Raw genomic sequence first — 24497 nt, 5'->3', positions numbered from 1 at the left:
CCATAAGACCATAAGACACAGAAGCGGAAATTAGGCCATTCTGCCCATCAAGTCTGCTCTGCCATTCAATCATGACTGAGATGTTCCTCAACCCTATTCTTCTGCTTTCTCCCTGTAACCTTTGATCCTCCAGAATGTATCTATCTCAGTTTTAAATATACCATGACCTGGCCTCTACAGACTTCAGTGGCAATGAATTCCATAGATTCACCACTCTATGACTGAAGATGTTTCTCCTTATCTCTGTTCTAAAATGTCTTCCCTTTACTCTAAGGCCTCGCCCTCGGGTCCTAGTCTCTCCTACCAAAGGAAACATCTTCCCAACATCCACTCTGTCCAGGTCATTCAGTCTTCTATACGTTTCAATTAGATCCCCCCTCATCCTTCTAAACTCCATCAAGTATAAACCCAGCGTGAGTAAACATTCCTCATAAGTTAAGCTTTTCATTCCTCGGACCATTCTTGTGAACCTCCTCTGAACATGCTCCAGGGCCAATGGGGTATGGGGCCCAAAACTGTGCACAATACTGAAAATGTGGTCTAACAAGAGCCTTATAGAGATTCAGAAATACATCCCTGCTTTTATGTTCAAAATAAATGCGATCATTGCATTTGCCTTCCTAACTACTGACACAACCTGCAAGTTTACCTTGAGAGAATCCTGGACTAGAACTCCCAAGTCTCTTTGCACTTCAGGCTTCTGAATTTTCTCCCCATTTAGAAAATAGTCCTTGCCTCTATTCTTCCTACCAAAGTGCATGACCTCACACTTTGCCATGTTGTACTCCATCTGCCACTTCTTTGCCCACTCTCCTAACCTGCCCAAACCCTTCTGCAGCCTCTCTGCCTCCTCAATGTTACCTGTCCATCTATCTATCTTTGTATCATCAGCAACCTTAGCCAGAATGCCCTCAGTTCCTTCATCTAGTATAAAGTGAAAAGTTGTGGTCCCAAAACAGCTTTGCAGAACACAACTTGTCACCGGCTCTCATCCTGAGAAGGACCTTTTTATCCCCACTTTCTGCTTTCTGCTAGACAGCCAAGCTTCTATCCATGCTAGCACCTTGCCTCTGACACCATGGGCCCTTATCTTACTCAGTAGCCTAATGTGCGGCATCTTGTCAAAGGCCTTCTTGAAGTCCAGGTAGATAATATCCATTGGCTCTCCCTGGTCTAACCTGCTCGTTACCTCCTCAAAGAATCCTAGCAGATTTGTCAGGCATGACCTCCCCTTAATGAAACCATGCTGACTTTGCCCTATTTTACCATACACTTCCAAGTATTCAGCAATCTCATCCTTCAAAATGGATTCCAGGATCTTACCCACAACCGAGGTTAGGCTAATCAGTCTGTCATTTTCCATCTTTTGCCTTACTCCCTTTTTAAACAGGGGTGTTGTCATTTTCCAGTCCTCTGGGACCCTCCTTGATTCTAGCAATTCCTGAAAAATCAGCACTAATGCCTCCACTATCTCTTCAACTATCTCCCTTAGAGCTCTGGGGTGTAGTCCATCTGATCCACCTGCAGGCTATTCAGTTTTTCTTGCACCTCCTCCTTGGTGATGGCCACCATACTCAACTCTGCCCCCTCACTCTCTTGAAGTTTTGGGATATTATTTGTGTCTTCCACTGTGAAGACAGACAGAAAGTAATTATTCAGTTCCTCAGCCATATCTTTGTTCCCCACTACTATCTCTCCATATTCATTTTCCAGTGGCCCAATGTCCACTTTTGCCTCTCTTTTGCTCTTTATATATTGAAAGAAACTCTTGCAGTCTTCCTGTATATTACTGGCTAGCTCACCCTCATATTTAATTTTCTCCCTCCTTATTTCTTTTTTTGTTGCTCTCTGTTGGTCTTTGTAAGCTTAGCAATCCTCTGGTTTCCCACTGCCCTTCATCACTTTTATCCTATCCCTGACTTTCCCTAGTCAGCCACGGTTGCCTCATCCTCCCTGTACCATGCTGCTTTTCCCTCGGGATGAATCTCTGCTGTGTCTCTTGAATTACTCCCAGAACCTCCTGCCATTGCCGTTCCACTGTCTTTCCTGCTAGGCTCCTCTCCTAGTCAAGTCTCCCCAGCTCTTCCCTCATGCCTCTGTAGTTGCCTTTATTCAACTGCAATACATTACCTCTGATTCTATCTTCTCTCTCTCTCTCAAATTGGTGCGAGGAATTCGAGCTATTGTTAAAATTGCTTATATAAATGCAAACCGCTCTTTCCATCCCAATGTGCTCATGTTGTGGGGTTTTCATATTTTGGTAAACCTCGTTTCTAACTTGCCTTTAAGAGGCTTGCTGCCTTTAAGAAATGGCAGGCTGCTTGTACCATGTGATTGGGAAACAATGTTGCTGGGCATGAGCTGCAGTGCGCTGACAAACTTACAGTGTGTGCTGAAACAAGCTGGCAGCTTAGAGAGGAGGAGACCAGCACCAGGGTTTATCGAGTTAAATTCATTCCGATGCGTTGATCCAAACTACACCCTGCCTCACCCACCGGGATCCAAACAGGGCGCAGGCAGGCCGTAAACTACCTCTCTACCCCACCCGTCCGGAATTAAGTTGGGAACGAATATCTCCGGGACCCTTAAAACAGCCACGATGGAGAAGAAATTGCCGGTGAGTGTTTGGTGTGAGCGCATTGAGGGAAAACAGATGGGCCCAGGGATGTTTCACTCAGTAGATAAATGGTGACCAAGGTCTAGGCTCTGGAATCCAGCTCTGTGCCACTGATGGGTTTGCCTTTACGAGAGGGCTGGTTAAAGTGACAACTGACGACAATACTCTGGACTATGTCTGCTGCATTCCTGCCTATTAGCATATTGCTCAGTCTGATAGCACGTGGGCACTGGGACCAGACAGGAGTAGGCCTTTTGACCACTTGAGGCTGCTCAGCCATTCGTTTAGGATTGTGGCTAATTCGAAAGTCAGTGAGCCCCCGGCAGACCCCCACTTTCTGTTTGATTTTTCAAAAACTGGTCTAACTCAGCCTTGAACACGTTCCATAACAGCAACCCACTGCTCTCTGCAGGAGAGAATTTCAAAATGAATGACCCACTGAGAGAAGAGATTGCTGCACACCTCCGTTGGGGGTCAGCACATCTTTAAACTGTTTCTAGATTCCTCGACAGGATGATGTTGGGGCGTTGGATTTGGTGAATAACAACTTTCCTTCATGATCCAGTAAACGCCCTTACTTTAAAGTTGGATGCAGAAGGAAACACTGCAGACCTGGTCAAATTGACCTCTGACCTGCAGTTTAGCTGCATGTTAGTTAGTATCAGCTGGCTTGTGCACTGTCTTGGGGAGGACTGCGTTATTGCAGGAGTTCTGAAGTGCTGGTAAAGTGTTGGCAGCAGTGCTGCCAGGTGTCAGGGAGCTACTGGATGTTACTGAATGACCTCCGGGTACAGCTTGTGGGAGGTTATTGTCATGGAGCTGCAGCAACAGAGGGGTTTGGAGCAGTAGAGAGGATGAGCTGTTTGCTGAGAGAGAGAGAGAGAGAGAGAGAGAGAAGCCCTTGCCCCTGTAGATTCTTCAGGGACCACTGTGACCTGCACCTACAACGGTTACAGCAGGGAAGCAGGCCAGTCAGCCTGTTCTGCTTGTACTTGCAACCCTTTCCTCGTAACCCAGCAACTTCTTTCCTTTCAGGTTCCCTCTTAATAGCCACGATTGACTGTCAGGTCAAATACCACAGACGCCCCCACCCCACTGCCGAAGTGAGTCACCATTCCTTCTTCTGTCATTGACCTTAAACCAATGCCACCATCCCCCCCAATCTACCAAGGTTCTCAACCATAGGAACAGTTTCCGTCCATCCACTCTGTGCAGAAGGTATTTTCTCATCAATCTGTTCAACGATGTTATTACACACCTGTGGAGCAGGTGGGACTTGAACCTGACCCTCCTCGCTCAGAGTTAGGGGCAGTCTATCAAATCTCCTCTCAACCTGCCCTCCTGTAAGAAAAAAGGCCTCAGCTTTGCTAATTCAATCCACATAACCTATTCCAATCGCTCCTGGAACCCCTTTCCATTTATCTCTCAGCCCCCCCTTGACCCACAAGCCTCATTCCTGATGAAGGGCTTATGCCTGAAACGTTGATTCTCCTGCTCCTCAGATGCTGCCTGACCGCCTGTGCTTTTCCAGCACCAGACTCTCGGCTCTGATCTCCAGCATCGGCAGTCCTTACTTTCTCCTGGTAAATATTTCCTGCACACTCCTCAGCAGCCTTCACCTCCTTCCTAAATTGCAGTGCCCAGAATATTCCAGATGAGATCAAACTTGTGTTTTAACCAGGTTAACCACAGCGTCCTTGCTTTGTACTTGACACCTCTGTTCATAAGCCCCTGGAACCCATATTCCTTATTAACTGCTTTCTCAGCCTGTGCTGCCACGTTCAGGGATTACCCCCAGCTCTCTCTGTTGTTTAGAGTTGCACTCTTTATTTCTTTATCTCTCTCTTGTGTCATTAGTCTGAGAAAATGCATCACTTCATCTGACATTTCATCTGACCTATGACTGTCAGTTGCCAAACCTGCCTAAAATTGGGTTTTTCCTTAATTTGTTGGTGGTGCTTACTTGTATCAATGAAAAAGGAGTTGCTTTCCACTCCAGTGTGGGAGTTGGCTTCTGCACATAGGATCATCCCTGGAGGGAAATGTGGAAACTGACAGTCTAATACTAAGGTGGACCATGAAATTGATGAAAGGAAGATCAAATAGAACATGAATGTAAAATTATAAGAAATATAAAATCTGATTGCAAAGCATTTACAATAAAAGAACAGCAAAGCCAAAAATATAGGTCAACTACAGGACAATTTATAATAGAAAATGGAGAAATGGCAAAGATGCTAAATAAGTATAAGTCTTTCTAGAGGAAGACATAAGTGTCCCTGGATCCCTGAAATAATTACGATACAAGGTACAGTGAGAGAGTGGAACTGAATTAATCAGTATTAGTAAGAAAGTAGTCTTGGAGAAATCAATGGAACTGAAAGCTGGCACCTCTCCAAGACTCACCAATCTTCATCCTAAGCCATGACTATGGAGGCAGTGGATCTATTGGTAATCATCTTCCAACATTCTGTTAGTTTTGTAACAATACATGCAGACTGGACAGCACTGTTAGAGAGAAAGAAAAGGGAACTACAGACCTGATAGCCTGACGTCAACAGTAGAGAAAATATGAGAATCTATTGTAAAAGATGTAATTACAGGATATTGAAAAAAATCATTTTCTGATAAGGCTGGGCCATTATAGATTAGTGGGGAAACCGTATTTAACAAATTTTAAAGAGATTTTTCGAGGATATTACAACCAGAGTCGATGAGGAAAATGTGGTGGATTGGGATTTTTCAAAGACTTTTGACAAAGGAGTTTAGGAAACAAAATTAAGTTGCATGGATTAAAATTATAGGTAAAGCCCAGCTATTGCAGCAACTGGGGGTAATATACGAGCAAGGATTGTTTTCTTCACTTATGGGAAATGGGCGTTGCTGGGTGGCCATCATTTATTGCCCGTCCCTAGTTGCCCTTGAGAAGGTGGTGGTGAGCTGCCTTCTTGAACCACTGCAGTACATATTCTGTGGGTTGACCCACAATGCCATTAGGGAGGGAATTCCAGGATTTTGACAAGCAACAGTGAAAGAATAATGATACATTTCCAAGCTGGGTGAAGTGCTTGGGGGGAACTTGCATGATGTAGTGTTCCTATGTATCTACTGCCCTTGTCCTTCTAGATGGAAGTGGATGTGGGTTTGGAAGGTGCCATCTAAGAACATTTGATGAATTTCTGCAATGCATCTTGTAGATAGTACACACTGCTGCGACTGAGCATTGGTGGTGGAGAGAATGGATGTTTGTGGATGTGGTGCCAATCAAGGGGGCTGCTTTGTCCTGGATGTTATCAAGCTTCTTGAGTGTTGTTGGAGCTGCACCTGTCTGGGCAAGTGGGGAGTATTCCTTCACACTCCTGACTTGTGCTTTATGGTTATTGGACAGGGAGTGAGGAGGTGAGCTGCTCACTGTGTACTCCTAGCATCTGACCTGCCGTTGTAGCCACTGTATATGGTGAGTCTGGTTGAGTGTTGGGTTAATGGCAATGGTTGATAGTTGGGTGTTCTGTAGCGATTGTAACAAGGCCAGCCAGGTGGACCTCATATAATATGACCTTCCTGACTGGGGTTGTTAACCTGGTCCAATCAGGGAGCCCTGGCTGACAGATATAAACAGGAGTGTCAGACAGCCTGTTCACTCTGAGCTGGCTCTGAGGGCTGGATCAGTGTCAAGGAGTTTCTAAATAAAGGGTGACTTCTTGTAAGCTCACAGCCTCTGTGGAGTTAGTTCAGTGGCGATGAGAGCAAAGCATGCTTCTGAAGAAAATTGTTCCAACAGTTGTTGTTGAGTTGGGATAAGCATTTCTGGGCATCATGCCAATATTTGAGAAGCTTGACTTATTTAATCCTGCCGTCAAAGACTGGGCCTGGTTTGTGGAAAGAATGCATTATCGTTTCTGGGTGGGCAGATGAAAAGCAGCAAGTAATTCTCCTGACAGCTTGTGGACGTGCAGTATTTTTTTCAGTTATCAGGTCTTAACTTTCCCCGAGGCACTCGATACTAAAATCTTTCAAGAGTTGATGGATTTAGTTAAGAAATATTATGGGATCCCAAGCCTCCTGTAATTCTGAGACACTGAGGTTTTTGATTGGCAATTCAAGAACCAGGGAATTCATTTCAGGATTTTTGATTGGTTAAGATGATTGGCAGAGGCATGTGACTTTGGTTCAAGCCTTCATGAGATGCTGAGAGACCGTTTATTGTGTGGGATTAATGATGTGATCATGCAAAAGTGCTTACTAGCTGAAGCCTAAGTAGACTTCGAACAACACTACAACTGGCTTTATCGTTGGAATATGTGGCAAATGGAGAATATGACTGGCACGGTATTCCAATGGAAGTGAACACCCTCACCAGTCTGACTGAACTTGGGGAACACCACTTGAGTGAAGGTAATTCATAGCCTCACTCAGGACATATCCTGAACAGAGGGACACTAGGTCAGCCCACACAAAGCCCCAAAACAATGCAAAGCCTTGGCCAAATGATTGAAACTTTCTTCAAGATCCGGGCCGGCAAGCCATTGTAGTTGCTGCCAGTATACAGACTCAAGACAGCAAAAGAGCTCTGCATTACCTAATGTGAGTAAGAGCATTCATAGGTTGGTATCCAGGACAGTGCACACCCTGGAAGCTCCACCTATATCTAGTTTGTTTAGCAACTTCCAAATTGGAACCAATCAAAATAAACATCTGGTTAAATGGTCACCCAGTTCCAATGGAGGTCGATACTGGCACAGCCATTTCGGAATGGTTGCAGAACCAGTCTTTGTCAAAATTCACTCTGGATTCCAACCCTTAAGTTTGCGCAAGACCTCAGCTAGACTGAGAACTTCTACAGGGGACCTTTTATAGATCAAGGGTACAACTTTGGTTCTGATCTCTTATGAGAACCAGCTTGTTCAGTTGCCACTGATAGTAGTAAAAGGCTTGGGCCCAAGCTTGATGGGGTGAAAGATTTACCTAAATTGTCTCAATATCAGAGACCAGATTGCTGTAGAGGATGGCATATTACTATGGAGAGCAACAGTGGCTATCCTGAGCATAGGTCATCGCCAGATACTCAGTGAACCCCACCAGGCTCATCAAGTATTTCCAAGATGAAGATGTTGGTGAGATGTCACGTCTTGAGGTCAGGAAGCAGACATAGCTGCATTGGTGTGGCAGTGCCCAGAGTGCGAACAAGGACCAAACTTACTGAAACTTTGTGGGAATGGCCGGGTAAACACTGGAGTCAGTTGAAAGACGACTATGCAGGCTCTTTCATGGGTTCAATGCTCTTAGTCATTATGGATGTCCACTCAAAGTGGTCAGACATGCAAAGAATTCATTCATCAAACACCAGGATGATAATAGAAAAACTGCATGAACCTATTGCAGTGAACAGACTCCCAGATTTGTTGGTCAGAGATAACAGACCATCATTTTTCAGCAGGGAATTTGAGTGTTTCCTAAAGTCGAATGGCATTCGACATATAAGGACAGCCCCATACCATCCATCATCCAGTAGTCTAGCGCGGCACGGTGGCACAGTGGTTAGCACTGCTGCCTCACAGCGCCAGAGATCCGGGTTCAATTCCCACCTCAGGTGACTAACTGTGTGGAGTTTGCACGTTCTCCCCGTGTCTGCGTGGGTTTCCTCCGGGTGCTCCGGTTTCCTCCCACGGTCCAAAGATGTGCAGGTCAGGTGAATTGGCCATCCTAAATTGCCCGCAGTGTTAGGTAAGGGGTAAATGTAGGGGTATGGGTGGGTTGCGCTTCAGCGGGGTGGTGTGGACTTGTTTCCACACTGTAAGTAATCTAATCTAATCTAATCTAAAGAAAGAGCTGTCCACACTTTGAAGGCAGGCTTAAAGAAACACCCTACAGCTTCACTCGATACCAAACCATCCCGGTTCCTATTTGATTGTAGGATCATCTCTCATACAACTCCAGGGAAACTCCAGCAAAGTTGCTAATGGGGAGAAGGCTCTGTACCAGGTTAAATCTGATCTTCCTGGATCTGCGGAGGATGAAATGGCGTCAGAAACACTGACGCCTGACACAAAACCTCGCTGAGGAAGAGAGACAGTTTACTTCAGGATAAGGCCCATAGGCATGTCCTTGCATGGGCAAGGGCATGATCAACACAAGGTCAGATCCAGTGACGGATAAAGTCCAGGTAGATGCAACAGATCATATGAAAGCTGCAAATTGGCAAACCAGGCAGGGACAAGATGTGCCCAGTACCCTGGAAAAGTTGGAACGGTTGGTGGAACCCACGTTTTCTCCCTCTCTGACAAGCGTTGAAGAGACCTTGGAATCTGAGAAGGACACGGCAGATGTCGCCACCTTGATGCCTTTGCCTCCTGAAGAAGAGAATTATTTCTTCCAAGACTTACTGGGTGCAAGACACAAACTACTGTGCATTACATGCTGTCCTTATCCGAGGCAGAGTTGGAGGAGCGTGGCCCAGTGCTAAAACACCCCAAGAGGAGCTGGGAAGAAAAGAACCAACCAATGTCCTCGGACTCAGAGAGGGAGGGATCTAGTGATTGTACTGAAGTCAGCCTGGTGGAACTTATAGAACATGAGTTCCTTCACTGGGGCTGTTAAGAACATAGAACAGTACAGCACAATACAGGCCCTTCGACCCTCGATGTTGTGATAACCTTTTATCCTACTCTAAGATCAAACTAACCTGCATAGCCTACATTTTAGTATCATCCATGTGCCATTAAGAGTCGCTTAAATGTTCCTAATGTATCTGACTCTGTTATCACAGCTGGCAGTGCATTCCACGCACCCACCACTCTCTGTGTGAAGGACCTACGTCTGACATCTCCCCTAATCCTTCCTCCAATCACCTTCAAATTATGCCCCCTCATGACAGCCATTTCCGCCCTGGGAGAAAGTATCTGTCTATCCACTCTATCTTTGCCTCTCACCATCTTGTCCACCTCTATCAAGTCACCTCTCATCCTTCTTTGCTCCAATGAGAAAAGCCCTAGCTCCCTCAACCTTTCTTCATAGACATACCCTCCAGTCCAGGCAGCAGCCTGGTAAATCTCCTCTGCACCCTCTCTAAAGCTTCTACATCCTTCCTATAATGAGGTGACCAGAACTCAACACAATATTTCAAGTGTAACCAGGCTTTATAGAGCTGCAGCATAACCTTGCGGCTCTTAAACTCAATCTGTCTGCTGATGAAAGCCAACACCCCTTACACCTTCTTAACAACTCTATTAACTTGGGTAGCAACTTTGAGGGATCTACGGACATGGACCCCAAGATCCCTCTGTTCCTCCACACTGCCAAGCCTTTAACCCTGTAATCTGCATTCAAATTCAACTTTCCAAAATAAATCACTTTACATTTTTCCAGGTTGAACTCCATCTGCCACTTCTCAGCCCAGCTATGCATCCTGTCAATGTCCCATTGTAACCTTCAACACTCCAACACTCCTACCCACAGCTCCACCAACCTTTGTATCATTGGCAAACTTACTATCCCACCTTTCCACTTCCTCATTCAAGTCATTTATAAAAATCACAAAGACCAGGGGTCCAAGAACAGGTCCCTGTGGGACACCACTGGTCACCGAGCTCCAGAGTGAATACTTTCCATCTACTACCATCCTTTGTCTGCTATGGGCCAGCTAATTCTGGACCTAGACAGACAGGTTTCCCTGTATCCTATACCGCCTTTCTTTCTGAATGAGCCTACCATGGGGAACCTTATCTAACAGCTTGCTAAATTCTACATACACCACATCCACTGCTCTACTTTCATCAATGTGTTTTGTCAAAATATTCAATAAGGCTCATGAGGCATGACCTGCCAATCACAAAGCCATGCTGACTATTTCTAATCAAGCTTTGCTTTTTCAAATAATCATGAATCCTGTCTTTCAGAATCCTCTCCAATAATTTGCCCACCACCAACATAAGACTGACTGGTCTGTAATTCCCAGGGTTATCCTTATTCCCTTCTTGAACAACCTCCAATCATCTGGTACTATTCCAATGGACAGTGAGGATGCAAAGATCATTGCCAAAGGCGCAGCAATCTCTTCCATCGCTTCCAAAGAAACCTTGCATATATTCAGTCTGGCCCAGGGGACTTAGCTATCCTCATGTTTTCCAAAATTTCCAGCACCTTCTCCTTCTTAACATCAACCCAACAAACGTATCATCCTGTTTCACGCTGTCTTCACAAATGACAAGGTCCCTCTCATTAGTGAATACTGAAGCAAATTCATTAGGACCTCCAGTACATCCTCTGACTCCAGGCACAAGTTCCCTCCACTATCCCTAATCACCCCTATCCTCACTCTGGCCATCCTCTTGTTCCTCACGTAAGTGTAGAAAGCCTTGGGGTTTTCCTTAGTCTTACCAGCCAAAGCTTTTACATGCCCCCTTCTACCTCTCCTAAATCCATTTTTCAGTTCCTTCCTGGCTACCTTGTTACCCTCTAGAGCCCTGTCTGATCCTTGCTTCCTCACCCTTAAGTAACTTTTCTTCTTCCTCTTGACTAGATGTTCCACATCCCTTGTCACCAAGGTTCCTTCACTCTACCATCTTTTCTTTGCCTCAGTGGGGCAAACCTATCAGCACTCACAGCAAGTGCTCCCAAAACAACCTCCAATTTCTGTCATGCATTTCCCTGAGAATATCTGTTCCCAATTTATGCTCCACACTTCCTGCCTAATAGTTTTGTAATTCCACCTCCCCCAATTAAATACTTTCCCATACCTCTGCTGCTATCCCTCTCCATGACTATAGTAAATGACAGGGAGTTGTAATGACTATCATCGAAATGCTCTCCCACCGAGATATCTGACACCTGACCTGGTTCATTGTCAAGCACCAAATCCAAATGGCCTCCCCTTAGTCGGTCTATCTACATTTTGAATGAGGAATCCTTCCTGGACACACCTGACAAAGGCTGCTCCATCCAAACTATTTGCACGAAGGAGGTTCCAATCAATATTAGGGAAATTGAAGTCACTCATGACAACAACCCTGTTACTTCAGCACCTTTCCAAAATCTGACTCCCAATCTGCTCCCTCCCCCTCCCCCCCATCTCTGTTGCTATTGGTTGGGGGGGAAAGGGAGCTATAGAAAACTCCCAATGAAGTGACTGCTCTTTTCCTGTTTCTAACATCCATCCATACTGACTCTGTAGACAAACCCTCCTTGATGACCTCCCTTTTGGCAGCTGTGATACTATTCCTTGATTAGCAATGATGTGGAACCGGTGTTGGACTGGGGTGGACAAAGTTAAAAATCACACAACATCAGGTTATAGTCCAAAACTTTAATTTGGAAACACTAGCTTTTGGAGCGCTGCTCCTTTATCAGGTAGCTACCTGATGAAGGAGTGGCGCTTCGAAAGGTAGTGTTCTCAAATAAACCTGTTAGACTATAACCTGGTGTTGTGTGATTTTTAACTCTGTTTAGTGATGCCACTCCCCTACCTCTTTTACCTCCCTCCCTACTCCTTTTGAAACATCCTCCAACCCTGGCAACATCCTTATAAATCTTTTCTGAACCCTTTCAAGTTTCACAACATCTTTCCGATAGGAAGAAGACCATAATTGCACGCAATATTCCAACAGTGGCCTAACCAATGTCCTGTACAGCCGCAACATGACCTCCCAACTCCTGTACTCAATACTCTGACCAATAAAGGAAAGCATACCAAACGCCTTCTTCACTATCCTATCTACTTGTGGCTCCACTTTCAAGGAACTATAAACCTGCACTCCAAGGTCTCTTTGTTCAGCAACACTCCCTAGGACCTTACCATTAAGTGTATCAGTCCTGCTAAGAGATTTGCTTTCCCAAAATGCAGCACCTCTCATTTATCTGAATTAACCTCCATCTGCTACTTCTCAGCCCATTGGCCCTGGTCAAGATCCTGTTGTAGTCTGAGGTAGCCCTCTTCGCTGTCCACTACACCTCCAATTTTGGTGTCATCTGCAAACTGTACCTCTTATGCTCGCATCGAAATTATTTATGTAAATGATAAAAAGTAGAGAACCCAGCACTGATCCTTGTGGCACTCCACTGGTCACAGGCCTCCAGTCTGAAAAACAACCCTCTTACCACCACCCTCTGTCTTCTAGCTTTGAGCCAGTTCTGTATCCAAATGGCTAGTTCTCCCTGTATTCCGTTAGAGGGCTGTTTTTCCTGGAGCGTCGGAGGCTGAGGGGTGACCTGAGGTTTACAAAATTATGAGGGGCATGGATAGGATAAATAGGCAAAGTCTTTTTTCTGGGGTCGGGGAGTCCAGAACTAGAGGGCATAGGTTTCGGGTGAGAGGGGAAAGATATGAAAGAGACCTAAGGGGTAACCTTTTCACACAGAGGGTGGTATGTGTACGGATGAGCTGCCAGAGGAAGTGGTGGAGGCTGGTACAGTTGCAACATTTAAGAGACATTTGGATGGGCATATGAATAGGAAGGGTTTAGAGGGATATGGGCTGGGTGCTGGCAGGTGGGACTAGATTGGGTTGGGAAATCTGGTCGGCATGGACGGGTTGGACCATCTGTTTCCATGCTGTACATCTCTATGACTCTTATCTAAATCCTGGGAACATCCAACAAACATTCCTGCCCCTGTGACATCCAAGTCTCCATAATGGCCACAACATCGTAGTTCTAAGTACTGATCCATGCTCTAAGTTCATCACCCTTATTCCTAACATGTCTTGCGTTAAAATACACACACCTCAACCCACCACACTGACTGCAACTTGGCCCTATCAACTATCCATCCTTCCTCACAGACTCTCTGCAAGCTGTATCTACCTGTTCATCAGCTACCCCATCCTCTGATCCATATCTCCCATTCCCATCCCCCTGCTAAACTAGTTTAAACTCTCTGAAGAGCTCTAGCAAGTCTCCAGCCCAGGATATTGATGCCTCTGCAGTTCAGGTGCAACCCATCCTCCTTGTCCAGGTCTCGCCTTCCCCAGAAGGTATCCCAATGATCCATATATCTGAAGCCCTCCCTCCTACACCAGGTCTGCAGCCACATGGTCAGTTGCACTCACTGTCTGTTACTATCCTCAATAGCCTGTGGCAGCAGCAGCAATCCTGAGATTACTACTCTGCTCATCCTGCCTTTTAGCTTCCAACCTAATGCCCTATATTCACTTTTCAGGTCCTTATCCCTTTTCTTAGCAATGTCATTGGCACCGATGTGTACCACGACTTCTGGCTGCTCACCCTACCCCCTAAGAATCTTGTAGACTCGATCCAAGTCATCTCTGACTCTGACACCCAGGAGGCAACATACCATCTGGGACTCTCGTTTGTGACCACAGAATCTCCTGTCTATTCCTCTAATTATTGAATCTCCACTAATCTGCTCCAATCAGGGACCTCTGGCTGACAGATAAAAAGGAGAGTTTCAGACATCTGAGGGAGATGGATAAGTGTCAAGAGCTTTTCACTATAAATAAAGGGTGATTTGGTGACAGGATACTGGCCTCTGTGGAGTTATTTCAAATCATTGATGGTAATGCCTTTGAATGGCAAGGAGTGTTTGTGAGATTGTGTTTTATTGGAGATGGTCATTATCTGACATCTGTAAGGTGTGAATGTTACTTGCCACTTTTCAGCCCAAGCCTGGACATTGATGCATTTGGACACAGAATGCTTCAGTATCTGAGGAGTCGCGAATGGTGCTGAACAATGTGCAATCATCGGCGAATATCTCCACTCATGACCTTATGATGGGTGGAAGGTCATTGATGAAGCAGCTGAAGATGGCCTTAGGACACTACCCTGAGGAACTCCTGGATCTGAGATGACTGACCTCCAACAGCCACAACCATTTCCCTATGTGCTAGGTACATGATGGTTTGAGGATTGATTAACAGGTTGAAAGCAGAGTCATAGAGATGTACAGCATGGAAACAGACTCTTTGGTCCAACTTGTCCATGCCAACCAGATATCCTAAGTTAATCTAGTCTCATATTCCTCTAAAACCTTCCTATTCATATACCCATCAGATATCGCTTAAATGTTGTAATTGTACCAGCCTACACCACATCCTCTGGCAGCTCATTCCATACATGCACCACCCTCTGCATGAAAACGTTGCCTCTTACATCCCTTTCCCCTCTCACCTTGAACCTATGCCTTCTAATTCTGGACTCCCCCACCCTAGGGAAAATACCTTGTGTGTACACCCTATCCATGCCCCTCATGATTTCTTAAACCTCTATCAAGTTATCCCTCAGCTTCCGACGCTCCAGGGAAAATAATCCTAGCCTATTCAGCCACCCCCTATAACACAAATCCTCCAATCCTGGCAACATCCTTGTCAATCTTTTCTGAACCCTTTCAAGTTTCACAAATCTTTCCCATAGTAAGGAGATCAGAATTGAACGCAGTGAGTGGAAATAAATGGTTTGTCCTTGGATTGGCAGGCTGTGACCAGTGGGGCTCTACAAGGATTACTGCTTGAACCCCAGCTGTTCACAATCTATATTAATGATTTGTGTTGCGGACCAGGCTATGCCCCCCCTCAAAACATTTCAAGAAGGTAGCCCAGACCCTAACTTTGCTAGTTGTTTTCAGCAGGAGTGAAGTGGATCTTCCAGGAGAGAATCAGCTGCTCAAACCACTTAGTTTTAAACAAAACAGAATTTATTTACAACATTGCTGAATGAAACAAGAAGAACAGAAAACAGAATGCCGAATAACGTAACCTATCTGAAAACCCAATGGACTATTCCAACTCAATGGTGCTGTTCTAAATACATGCAACAATCCCCTTAAACACCCTTTGGCACAAGTTCTTCCAGGAAGTCAGAGAGAGAGTACCAGACTGGACCTGCTTCTGGGTTCAGCAGCTTTACCACACTACTCTACTGAAAAAAAAACAAACCAGAGAAAAGATCAGCTGGGAAAGCTGGCCACACCCCTTTCAATGTAGAAGTGTTTTTTTTTAACTTGAAAGCCTCCTGCCTGAGATAGTATCTGTTAGCTATTATCAAATCGGCCCTAAAACCCTCCAACCTCCAGATTTTTCGGAGTGTGTGTCGTTTACCAGCTCTCTGAAAAGAAAACCAAGGGCTGGATAATCTTGTTAATGGAGCAGCTTCGTCATATTTGGATGTGGGAATCAATTGTACTATTTCTAGGTTTGCAGATGATCCAAAACCTGACATGAATGTGAGTTGTGAGGAAGATGTCAAGAAACTTCACGTGCATTTTATCAGGCTGAGTGAGTGGCCCACTGTATGACACTTACAATGTGAAGAAGTGTGAAGTTGTCCATATTGGCAGGAGGAACAAAAGCCCAGTATATTTCATAAATGATTCAGAGTTCTAAAGCTATTGATATCCAAATGTTGATATCAATCTAGGTGTCCTTGATCAAAAGTCACTGAAAGCAAACATGCAAATACAGCAAGCAGCCTGGAAGGGAAATGGTGTGTTAGCCTTTAACACAAGAGCATTTGAGTACAGGATTAAGGACTTTTTGCTCCAACTGTTTGGAACACTAATGAGACTGGACCTGGAGTTTTGTGGTTCTGGTACCCTTGCAGGGCTCCCCTATTTACGAATGTCCAATTTAGGACTGCTTATACTGAGGAACACAATCCCATACAGGGATTTAATGTTAAAGTCCTGACATGCAAATATTTCCCTGACTTACGAACAGCTGCTTTACATTGTCCTGCATCGTGTTCTGAAACAAGTCGATTTGCAAATGGTCTCCAGAATGGAACCTGTTTGCAACCGAGGCAGCGCCTGTACTTGCCATAGAGGGAGTGCAGCAGATGTTCACCAGACTGATTCCTGGGATGGTGGGATTGGCCCTGTATTCTCCAAAGTCTAGAAGAATGAGAGGAGATCTCATAGACACTTCTAATATTCTTAAAGGGATAGATAGAGTGGATGCAGAAAAGGTGTTTCCCATTGCTGTGGGGTCTAGATCCAGGATTCACAGTCTCAGAATAAAATGCACAACATTTATGACTGAAGTGGTGAGGAACTTCTTCAATCAGAGCTGGTGAATCTTTGGAGAGGGCTGTGGAAGCTCAGTCATTAAGGTAGTTCAACACAGAGCTTGATAGATTTCAGATGAACAATGACATCAAAGGATATGTGGATAGCATAGAATTCTGGCATTTAGGCAAATGATAAGCCATGACCTAGAATGGTGGAGCAGACTTGATGGGCTGAACTGCTTGCTCTTGTATCCTATATCCAATACCCAACACCCTACATCCAATCCCAACACCCTATATCCAATAACCAACACCCTACATCCAATCCCAACACCCTATATCCAATACCAACACCCTATATCCAATCCCAACACCCTATATCCAATAACCAACACCCTACATCCAATCCCAACACCCTATATCCAATACCCCACACCCTAATCCAATCCCAACACCCTATATCCAATACCCAACACCCTACATCCAATCTCAACACCCTATATCCAATACCCAACACCCTACATCCAATCCCAACACCCTATATCCAATACCCCACACCCTAATCCAATCCCAACACCCTATATCCAATACCCCACACCCTATATCCAATCCCAACACCCTATATCCAATACCCAACACCCTACATCCAATCCCAACACCCTATATCCAATACCCAACACCCTACATCCAATCTCAACACCCTACATCCAATACCCAACACCCTACATCCAATCCCAACACCCTATATCCAATAACCAACACCCTACATCCAATCCCAACACCCTATATCCAATACCCCACACCCTAATCCAATCCCAACACCCTATATCCAATACCCAACACCCTACATCCAATCTCAACACCCTATATCCAATACCCAACACCCTACATCCAATCCCAACACCCTATATCCAATACCCCACACCCTAATCCAATCCCAACACCCTATATCCAATACCCCACACCCTATATCCAATCCCAACACCCTATATCCAATACCCAACACCCTACATCCAATCCCAACACCCTATATCCAATACCCCACACCCTAATCCAATCCCAACACCCTATATCCAATACCCAACACCCTATATCCAATACCCCACACCCTATATCCAATCCCAACACCCTATATCCAATACCCAACACCCTACATCCAATCCCAACACCCTATATCCAATACCCCACACCCTAATCCAATCCCAACACCCTATATCCAATACCCAACACCCTACATCCAATCTCAACACCCTATATCCAATACCCAACACCCTACATCCAATCCCAACACCCTATATCCAATACCCCACACCCTAATCCAATCCCAACACCCTATATCCAATACCCCACACCCTATATCCAATCCCAACACCCTATATCCAATACCCCACACCCTAATCCAATCCCAACACCCTATATCCAATACCCAACACCCTACATCCAATCTCAACACCCTACATCCAATACCCAACACCCTACATCCAATCCTAAAATCCTATATGCAATACCCAACACCCTACATCCAATCCCAACACCCTATATCCAATACCCCACACCCTAATCCAATCCCAACACCCTATATCCAATACCCAACACCCTATATCCAATACCCCACACCCTATATCCAATCCCAACACCCTATATCCAATACCCAACACCCTACATCCAATCCCAACACCCTATATCCAATACCCCACACCCTAATCCAATCCCAACACCCTATATCCAATACCCAACACCCTACATCCAATCTCAACACCCTATATCCAATACCCAACACCCTACATCCAATCCCAACACCCTATATCCAATACCCCACACCCTAATCCAATCCCAACACCCTATATCCAATACCCCACACCCTAATCCAATCCCAACACCCTATATCCAATACCCAACACCCTACATCCAATCTCAACACCCTACATCCAATACCCAACACCCTACATCCAATCCCAACATCCTATATGCAATACCCAACACCCTACATCCAATCCTAACACCCTATATCCAATACCCAACACCCTACATCCAATACCCAACACCCTACATCCAATCCCAACATCCTACATCCAATACCAAACACTTAATGTCCAATCCCAGCATGTCTAATCCAATATCCAATCCCACTGTACCCAAGCCCACAACCCCACATCTATTACCCAAAACACTGCATCGCATCCCACACCCTCTACCCAATACAAATACCCCTTCTCCCGTCCTAACGCTAAACCCAATCTCAGATACCAATATCCAATACCAAATACCCTGTATCGATTACCAGCAATCGGTCTCCGAGAATTTCCCCGTCCGAGTTTAATTAATCGAGGTAGTTTGCTGGCTATATCCTCGTTTCTTTTTCGGGAATTATGGAAACAAAAATCACGGGTGCAGTTCTGTTTTGGGACTCCAGTGTTATTATCAATGCAGCGGCGGGGAATGTGCTACAATATAGTGTGAGGGGTCGGTGATGTCCCTCTCCCTGTGTAATAGACACTCGGACTCCGGAAGGAATGCCCATGGCTGGTGGTAACAGCGAGCAAGTCAGTGATTGTCAGTGTCCTCTCTCAGAGCTCAGAGCAGTGTGAGGGGGGTGGGGGGCTGCCCTAATGTCAGCCTGACATCCAGGGTGGAGCTATAAGAGTTGAGAAAGCCCGTCCACTTCTGTCACACCTCTCTCACCTGCCCCACCCACAAATCCAAGACATTTCCCGTTCACTTTGGCAGAGTGCAGCAGAACGCTCAAGCCATTTGAGTTGTAAGCTTTTTTTTTTAATTTCCCCCCACCCCTTCCCCTGCAGGCCATGACTGAGACTGGGAGTGATTCTTCCCCCAAGTTCAAGAACGGAATCACTAAAGAAATCGATCTGGTCAACCGGGATCCCAAACAAATCAACGAGGATGTGGTTAAGGTAAAACATTTCCCTTCTCTTTTTATCTTGTAACGTGCATATAGTGCCAGCAGCCCTTGATTTTGACAGCACAACGATCCTTAGAATGCACAAAGTCCAATAAAGTCCCTTGAGTTTGCTCACTTAAAAAATAGCTGAAGTTTAGTTTAAATCCTTTCCAAAAATACTTTTTTTTAACAAAAAAGAAATCCACGTTGCCCAATTGATTAACCCCTTTTAATATCCAATCCACTCCAATTTATTTATTTTGGGAGGTAAGGTGAAATGTGTGTCTGCTTTAAATATCCCGAGCCTGAAGTGTTGACAACCGCTCTATATTTACCCGGCTGTGTGCTGTGTTATGAATGTACAGGCTCTGCATTGCATTGTACTGACTGTAGACGCTTTGATAGTGGTCACGCTGTTGTTCAATCAAAACGCCTTTGAACATCCTACCTGTACGAGTTGCTTTGAGCTGTAGACTGAACGGAGCTTCTTTTTCTGAAATAGTTGCAGGGCAATTTTTTGAAAAAAAAAGTCACAAAATAAAAATCAGTTTTCTTTGCTGCACTTGTACCTACTAATTGTCACAAACACAGCATGCCTCCAAGCCTTTCCTTCCACTTGAGTCCGTTCTTTGTTGAAGTTGTAATATGGGAAAATTCAGAATCAATTTGCATACAATGACAATGCGTTGATGACACGTGGATTATCTATTCCAGTGCTGTGGTATTAGGCACCAGGGAGAGCGCCCTTTAACTTGCTTGCCTGAGAGCTGTGGGATCTTTTCATATTTACCCGGAGGAACATAGGGGTCTCAGTTTGACGTTTTTCAGAGGGATGATCCCAGAATGCAGGTTTTCCTCCAGTGTCCATGTTTTCACCACTGATATCTCTACCTGTTTTTTAAACTCTAGACGGGAGCCTGAATCCACAACTGTCTGGCTCCTAGTCTAGCCTTAGTGTCCCAGTCCCATTTATGCATGTCAGTGTACAGAATACACTGTATAACCACACAACAGAAGTCTGTAGCCCAGTGGTAGTGTGCCTACCTTTAAGCTAGATGGTCAATGTTTAATTCCTACCCGCCTGGAGGTGTTTAATAATGTGTCCAAACTGGCTGACCAAACAAGTACTTTATAATCGCACCAAGAAGAAGGATTTGAGATTGCAAGCAGCTCAGGAATGACGATGACTTGGAGTGGAGTCAGCAATAGGCTAAAGTCTCAGCTACATTCTTGATTCAAGAAATTGATCATCTTAAGGATGAGTTAGAGTCTGCATTAACAATCTGGATGAAGGAACTGAGGGCCTTGTTACTATATTTGCAGATCTCACTCAGACACATGGAGAGACTGGTAGTGTTGAGGAATTGAGGAGGCTGCAGAAGGACTTGGATGGGATCGGAGAGAGGGCATAATTGTGGCAGACAGAATGTAATGTGGGAAAGTATGAGGTTATGCACTTTGGCAAGAAGGAAGGTGTAGACTACATTTTAAATAAGGAAAGGCTTTTGGGAAGCTGAAGCACAAAGGGACTTGGGAGTCCAAGTTCAGGATTTTCTAAAGGTTAACATGCTGGTTCGGTTGGCAGTTAGGAAGCAAGTATAATGTTCACATTCATTTTAAGAGGGCTAGATAACAAGGGCAAAGATGTATTGCTGAGGCTGTATAAGGCTCTTGGCAGAGTGCTTTTGAAATATTGTGAATTATTTTGGGCCCCATATCTAAGGAAGGACTTGCTAGCCTTGGAGGAGATCGAGAGGAGGTTTACAAGCATAATCCTAGGGATGAATGATTGCATTTGAGGAGCGGTTGAGGACTCTGGTTCTGTACTCGATGGAGTTAGAAGGAGAGATCTGTTTGACCCTTACAGAATACTGAGAGGCCTGGATAGAGTGGACGTGGGAGAAGATGTATCCACTAGTTGGAGAGACCACGACCTGAGGTCACAGCCTCAGAGTGAAGGGACGACCCTTTCGAACTGAATGAGGATGAATTTCTTCAGCCAGAGAGTGGTTAATCTGTGGAACTCATTGCTGTAGAAAGCTGTGGAATGAAGTTATTGAGTGTATTTAAGACAGAGATAGATAGGTTCTTCCTTGGTAAAAGCATCAAGGGTTATTGGGAGAAGACAAGAGAATTAGCTTGAGAAAATATAGCATCCATGATTGAATGGTAGAGCAGATTCAATGGGCCAGATGGTCTAATTCTGCTCCTATCTCTTATGGTATTGTGGAGAATGGAATGTTGTCAAGCCAATGATAACTCAACAAATTGTAGAGAGCCTGAAAATTTCTTTGTGTTTTGCCAATTGTATTCATCAACTATTTAGAAATGACCACTCATGTAACTGATCTGAGTACACAATCCAATAAGCTAACACTGAATAGTCATGAAGGAGCCAAAGACAAGTGAAATACGACTGAACATCCATTCTGGTTGGGGACAATAGGTGAAACATGAGTCCTGAGGAAAGCGTATGAGGTCTAAAATGTTTGATGGACATGACTTGTTGTTTTTCTGCTAATGCCATCTGATCTATGGAGTATTTCTAGTGGGTTTACCCTCTGTGTCTGCAATTATACCTTTCACCATTTTGATTAAAACATATTGCACATGGCTTTCAAATATTTTAAGAACTGTGGGCTTGATAGTTAGCTGGTAGTCAACCCTTTCCTGATGTTGTTTGTTTTAATTTGGATGAGGTACCCAAATAAAGCAGCTCGTGGCCTTGTGAGATTATGTAAGTCCGAGTTCTAATGTATCCATGGGACCCTGATTTTGTTTTACCTGTGCCCTAAGTAAGGAATCTGCCTCAACATTCCTTCAGATTTTTATTAGGTATGGGTCTTAGTTGTTACACAACCTAGATAGGTAAACAAAGCTGAGATACAGATTACCCATGTTCCCCTTGAATGGCAAAGCAGGCTTGATGGGCTGAATGGCCTACTCATGTTCCCGTAATCCTCTTTACAGCCTGAAACAGGTCTGCAGCTGACCTGCAAACAGAAAAAGCCCTGCAAGACAAGTGGAAAATCCCTCCTTTCTAAGGACAGGAAATGCAAAATTTCCTCTACCGAATCCCTTGAGGAATGCTGTGACCTCAGTATCCTGCACTCTGCTAACCTACTCCATAGGTTTCCTGAAACTCTCTTCCAGTGGCATATTTTGTCCTTGCATGTGTTCCTCTGTTGCTAACCAGCAGTGTCTTTACCATCTAAACCTTTACTCCTTTCTACTGGCTGCCACTTTCTGCTCATTCCATGAGCCATTAGAACGACAGTGTGCCCTTGAATGCTCAGAGTTAATGTACTTCGTGACACCGGTCTGAATTAGTAAGAGGACTTGGTGCTCGACCCCACTTCTCCCCAACCTCTCCCCCAATTCCATCCTACCCTGCTTACCCCAAACCCACTGGGTGTTAAAATTTCATTACTTTGGTACAGCGAGTTTGCACTTGATCTTTGCTCACATGCTGCTCTCTCCCTGGGCTGGAAAGAACAACACAAGCACCCTCAATGTTCAGAGTTCTAATCCAACCAGTAAGTTCACTGGACAAAAGCACCACATGATTTGGTACAGAACCATGTTAGCTGTGGGTCCATAGTGTGCTTTCACTGGCCGAGGCATGAATCACACAATCCCTACTGTGTGGAAGCAGGCCATTTGGCCCATCAAGTCCACACCGACCTTCCAAAGAGCATCCCACTCAAAAGCAACGTCCCTACCCAATCCCTGTAACCCTGCATTTCCTGTGGCTATCCTACTTAGCGTGCACATCCCTGGACACTACAGGCTGAAACTGAACCTGGATCCCTGGTGCTGTGAGGCAGCAGTACTGACTACTGAGCCACTGTGCTACAGAGTCTTGCCAGGGTTCCTACAAAGTATCCCTTTCCAGAAGCCATTATTGGAAACAGATGACGGCAAGATCCATTTATTATCCTTGGAGTCCTATCCAGTCTCACATGCCTGGTTATGTTTTCTTTATTCTTTCATGGGCTGTAGATGTTGCTGTTAGTATTTGTTATTGATTCTAATTGTCCCTTCTAAGACATTTCAGAAAAAGGTGGATTGCAAACACATGTAAATTGCATCAGGTAAGGATGGCAGATTTCCTTCTCTAAAGGACATTGATGAACTAGATTTTTTAAACAATAAATGACGATAGTTGAGACCATAATTGAAACTAGCTTTTGCTCTCGACTTATTAATTGAACCTAACATCTGCTGAATGCCACAGTGCTATTTGAAACCATTGGTCCAATCTAGCATTGGTCTGGGTCTCTGAATTATGAGTCCAGTGACTTTACCATGTTACAGACAAGAAGAAGAGGTGGCTTAAATTATTTTATTTTATACTTCTCCTGCCAATAAGCAGAGGTGTTTTTAGTTTATCTTATACTGCTTCCCTCTTGAAAGAAACATGTGTTGTATTTCCACCTAATTTCTTTCTGTCAAGTCCATTTTCTTCAAGTGACCTGCAACAAAGACTGAAATTTGGGTTACTCATACATTCAAACTGGTGGGGTTTGAAGGGGTTGGAACGTGAAGGTTGGAATCTGAAACAAACAAAAACAGAAACTGGCAGAGAAACTTAACAGCATCTGTGAAGAGAGAAATGTTTTGAGTTCAGTGACTCTTTGTCAGAACTTCAGCCCAGAGTCTGGTTTCGGTTGAGGGTCTTGTAGACAGTGTTGTTAATTGCAGGCAATCTTTATTTAAATTTTAACCTATTTTTCCAAACCAACCTTTTCAGAGGTGTAATTATACACCTCTAGAAAAGGTGGGATTCCAACTCCCAGCCTCTCAGTCATGAGGTAGGGACATCACTACTGTGCACAAGAGGGCCCCTAACCTATTGCCCTGGTATACCCAGGACTCATCCAAGTCCTTCCAAGGTCTGAGTCTGCTTCTGAGATCAGAAAAGTTCGGGAATTTTCAGATTAGTCGGCCAAACTATCTTTTTAACAGACTGATGCAGTGAGGTGCAGGATTTATAGTTAACTTCTTCAAAAGGCATGAACGAGGG

The 24497-nt window shown here is 44.7% G+C and overlaps 1 protein-coding gene across 2 annotated transcripts in view; it reads left to right on the top strand.

Annotated features, from left to right (window-relative positions):
- Positions 1-2396: 2396 nt before the first annotated feature.
- The window catches only part of LOC140483486 (caveolin-1-like), a 30178-nt gene continuing 8077 nt past the window's right edge, over positions 2397-24497 (top strand). Inside the window, exons 1-2 of one of the 2 annotated variants that reach the window (XM_072581679.1) lie at positions 2397-2617; positions 19374-19484. In XM_072581679.1, the coding sequence (XP_072437780.1) occupies positions 2600-2617; positions 19374-19484 (129 nt within the window). In that variant the 5' untranslated portion in view covers positions 2397-2599. Of the gene's footprint in view, positions 2618-19069; positions 19116-19373; positions 19485-24497 lie in introns of those variants that run through there. The other variant, XM_072581678.1, reaches the window with a different exon arrangement.

Source organism: Chiloscyllium punctatum, chromosome 12 (genome assembly GCF_047496795.1).
Source record: "Chiloscyllium punctatum isolate Juve2018m chromosome 12, sChiPun1.3, whole genome shotgun sequence".
Taxonomy (NCBI): domain Eukaryota; kingdom Metazoa; phylum Chordata; class Chondrichthyes; order Orectolobiformes; family Hemiscylliidae; genus Chiloscyllium; species Chiloscyllium punctatum.
The sequence above is the reverse complement of the archived record's forward strand: the minus strand, read 5'-3'. Positions and strand labels throughout refer to the sequence as shown.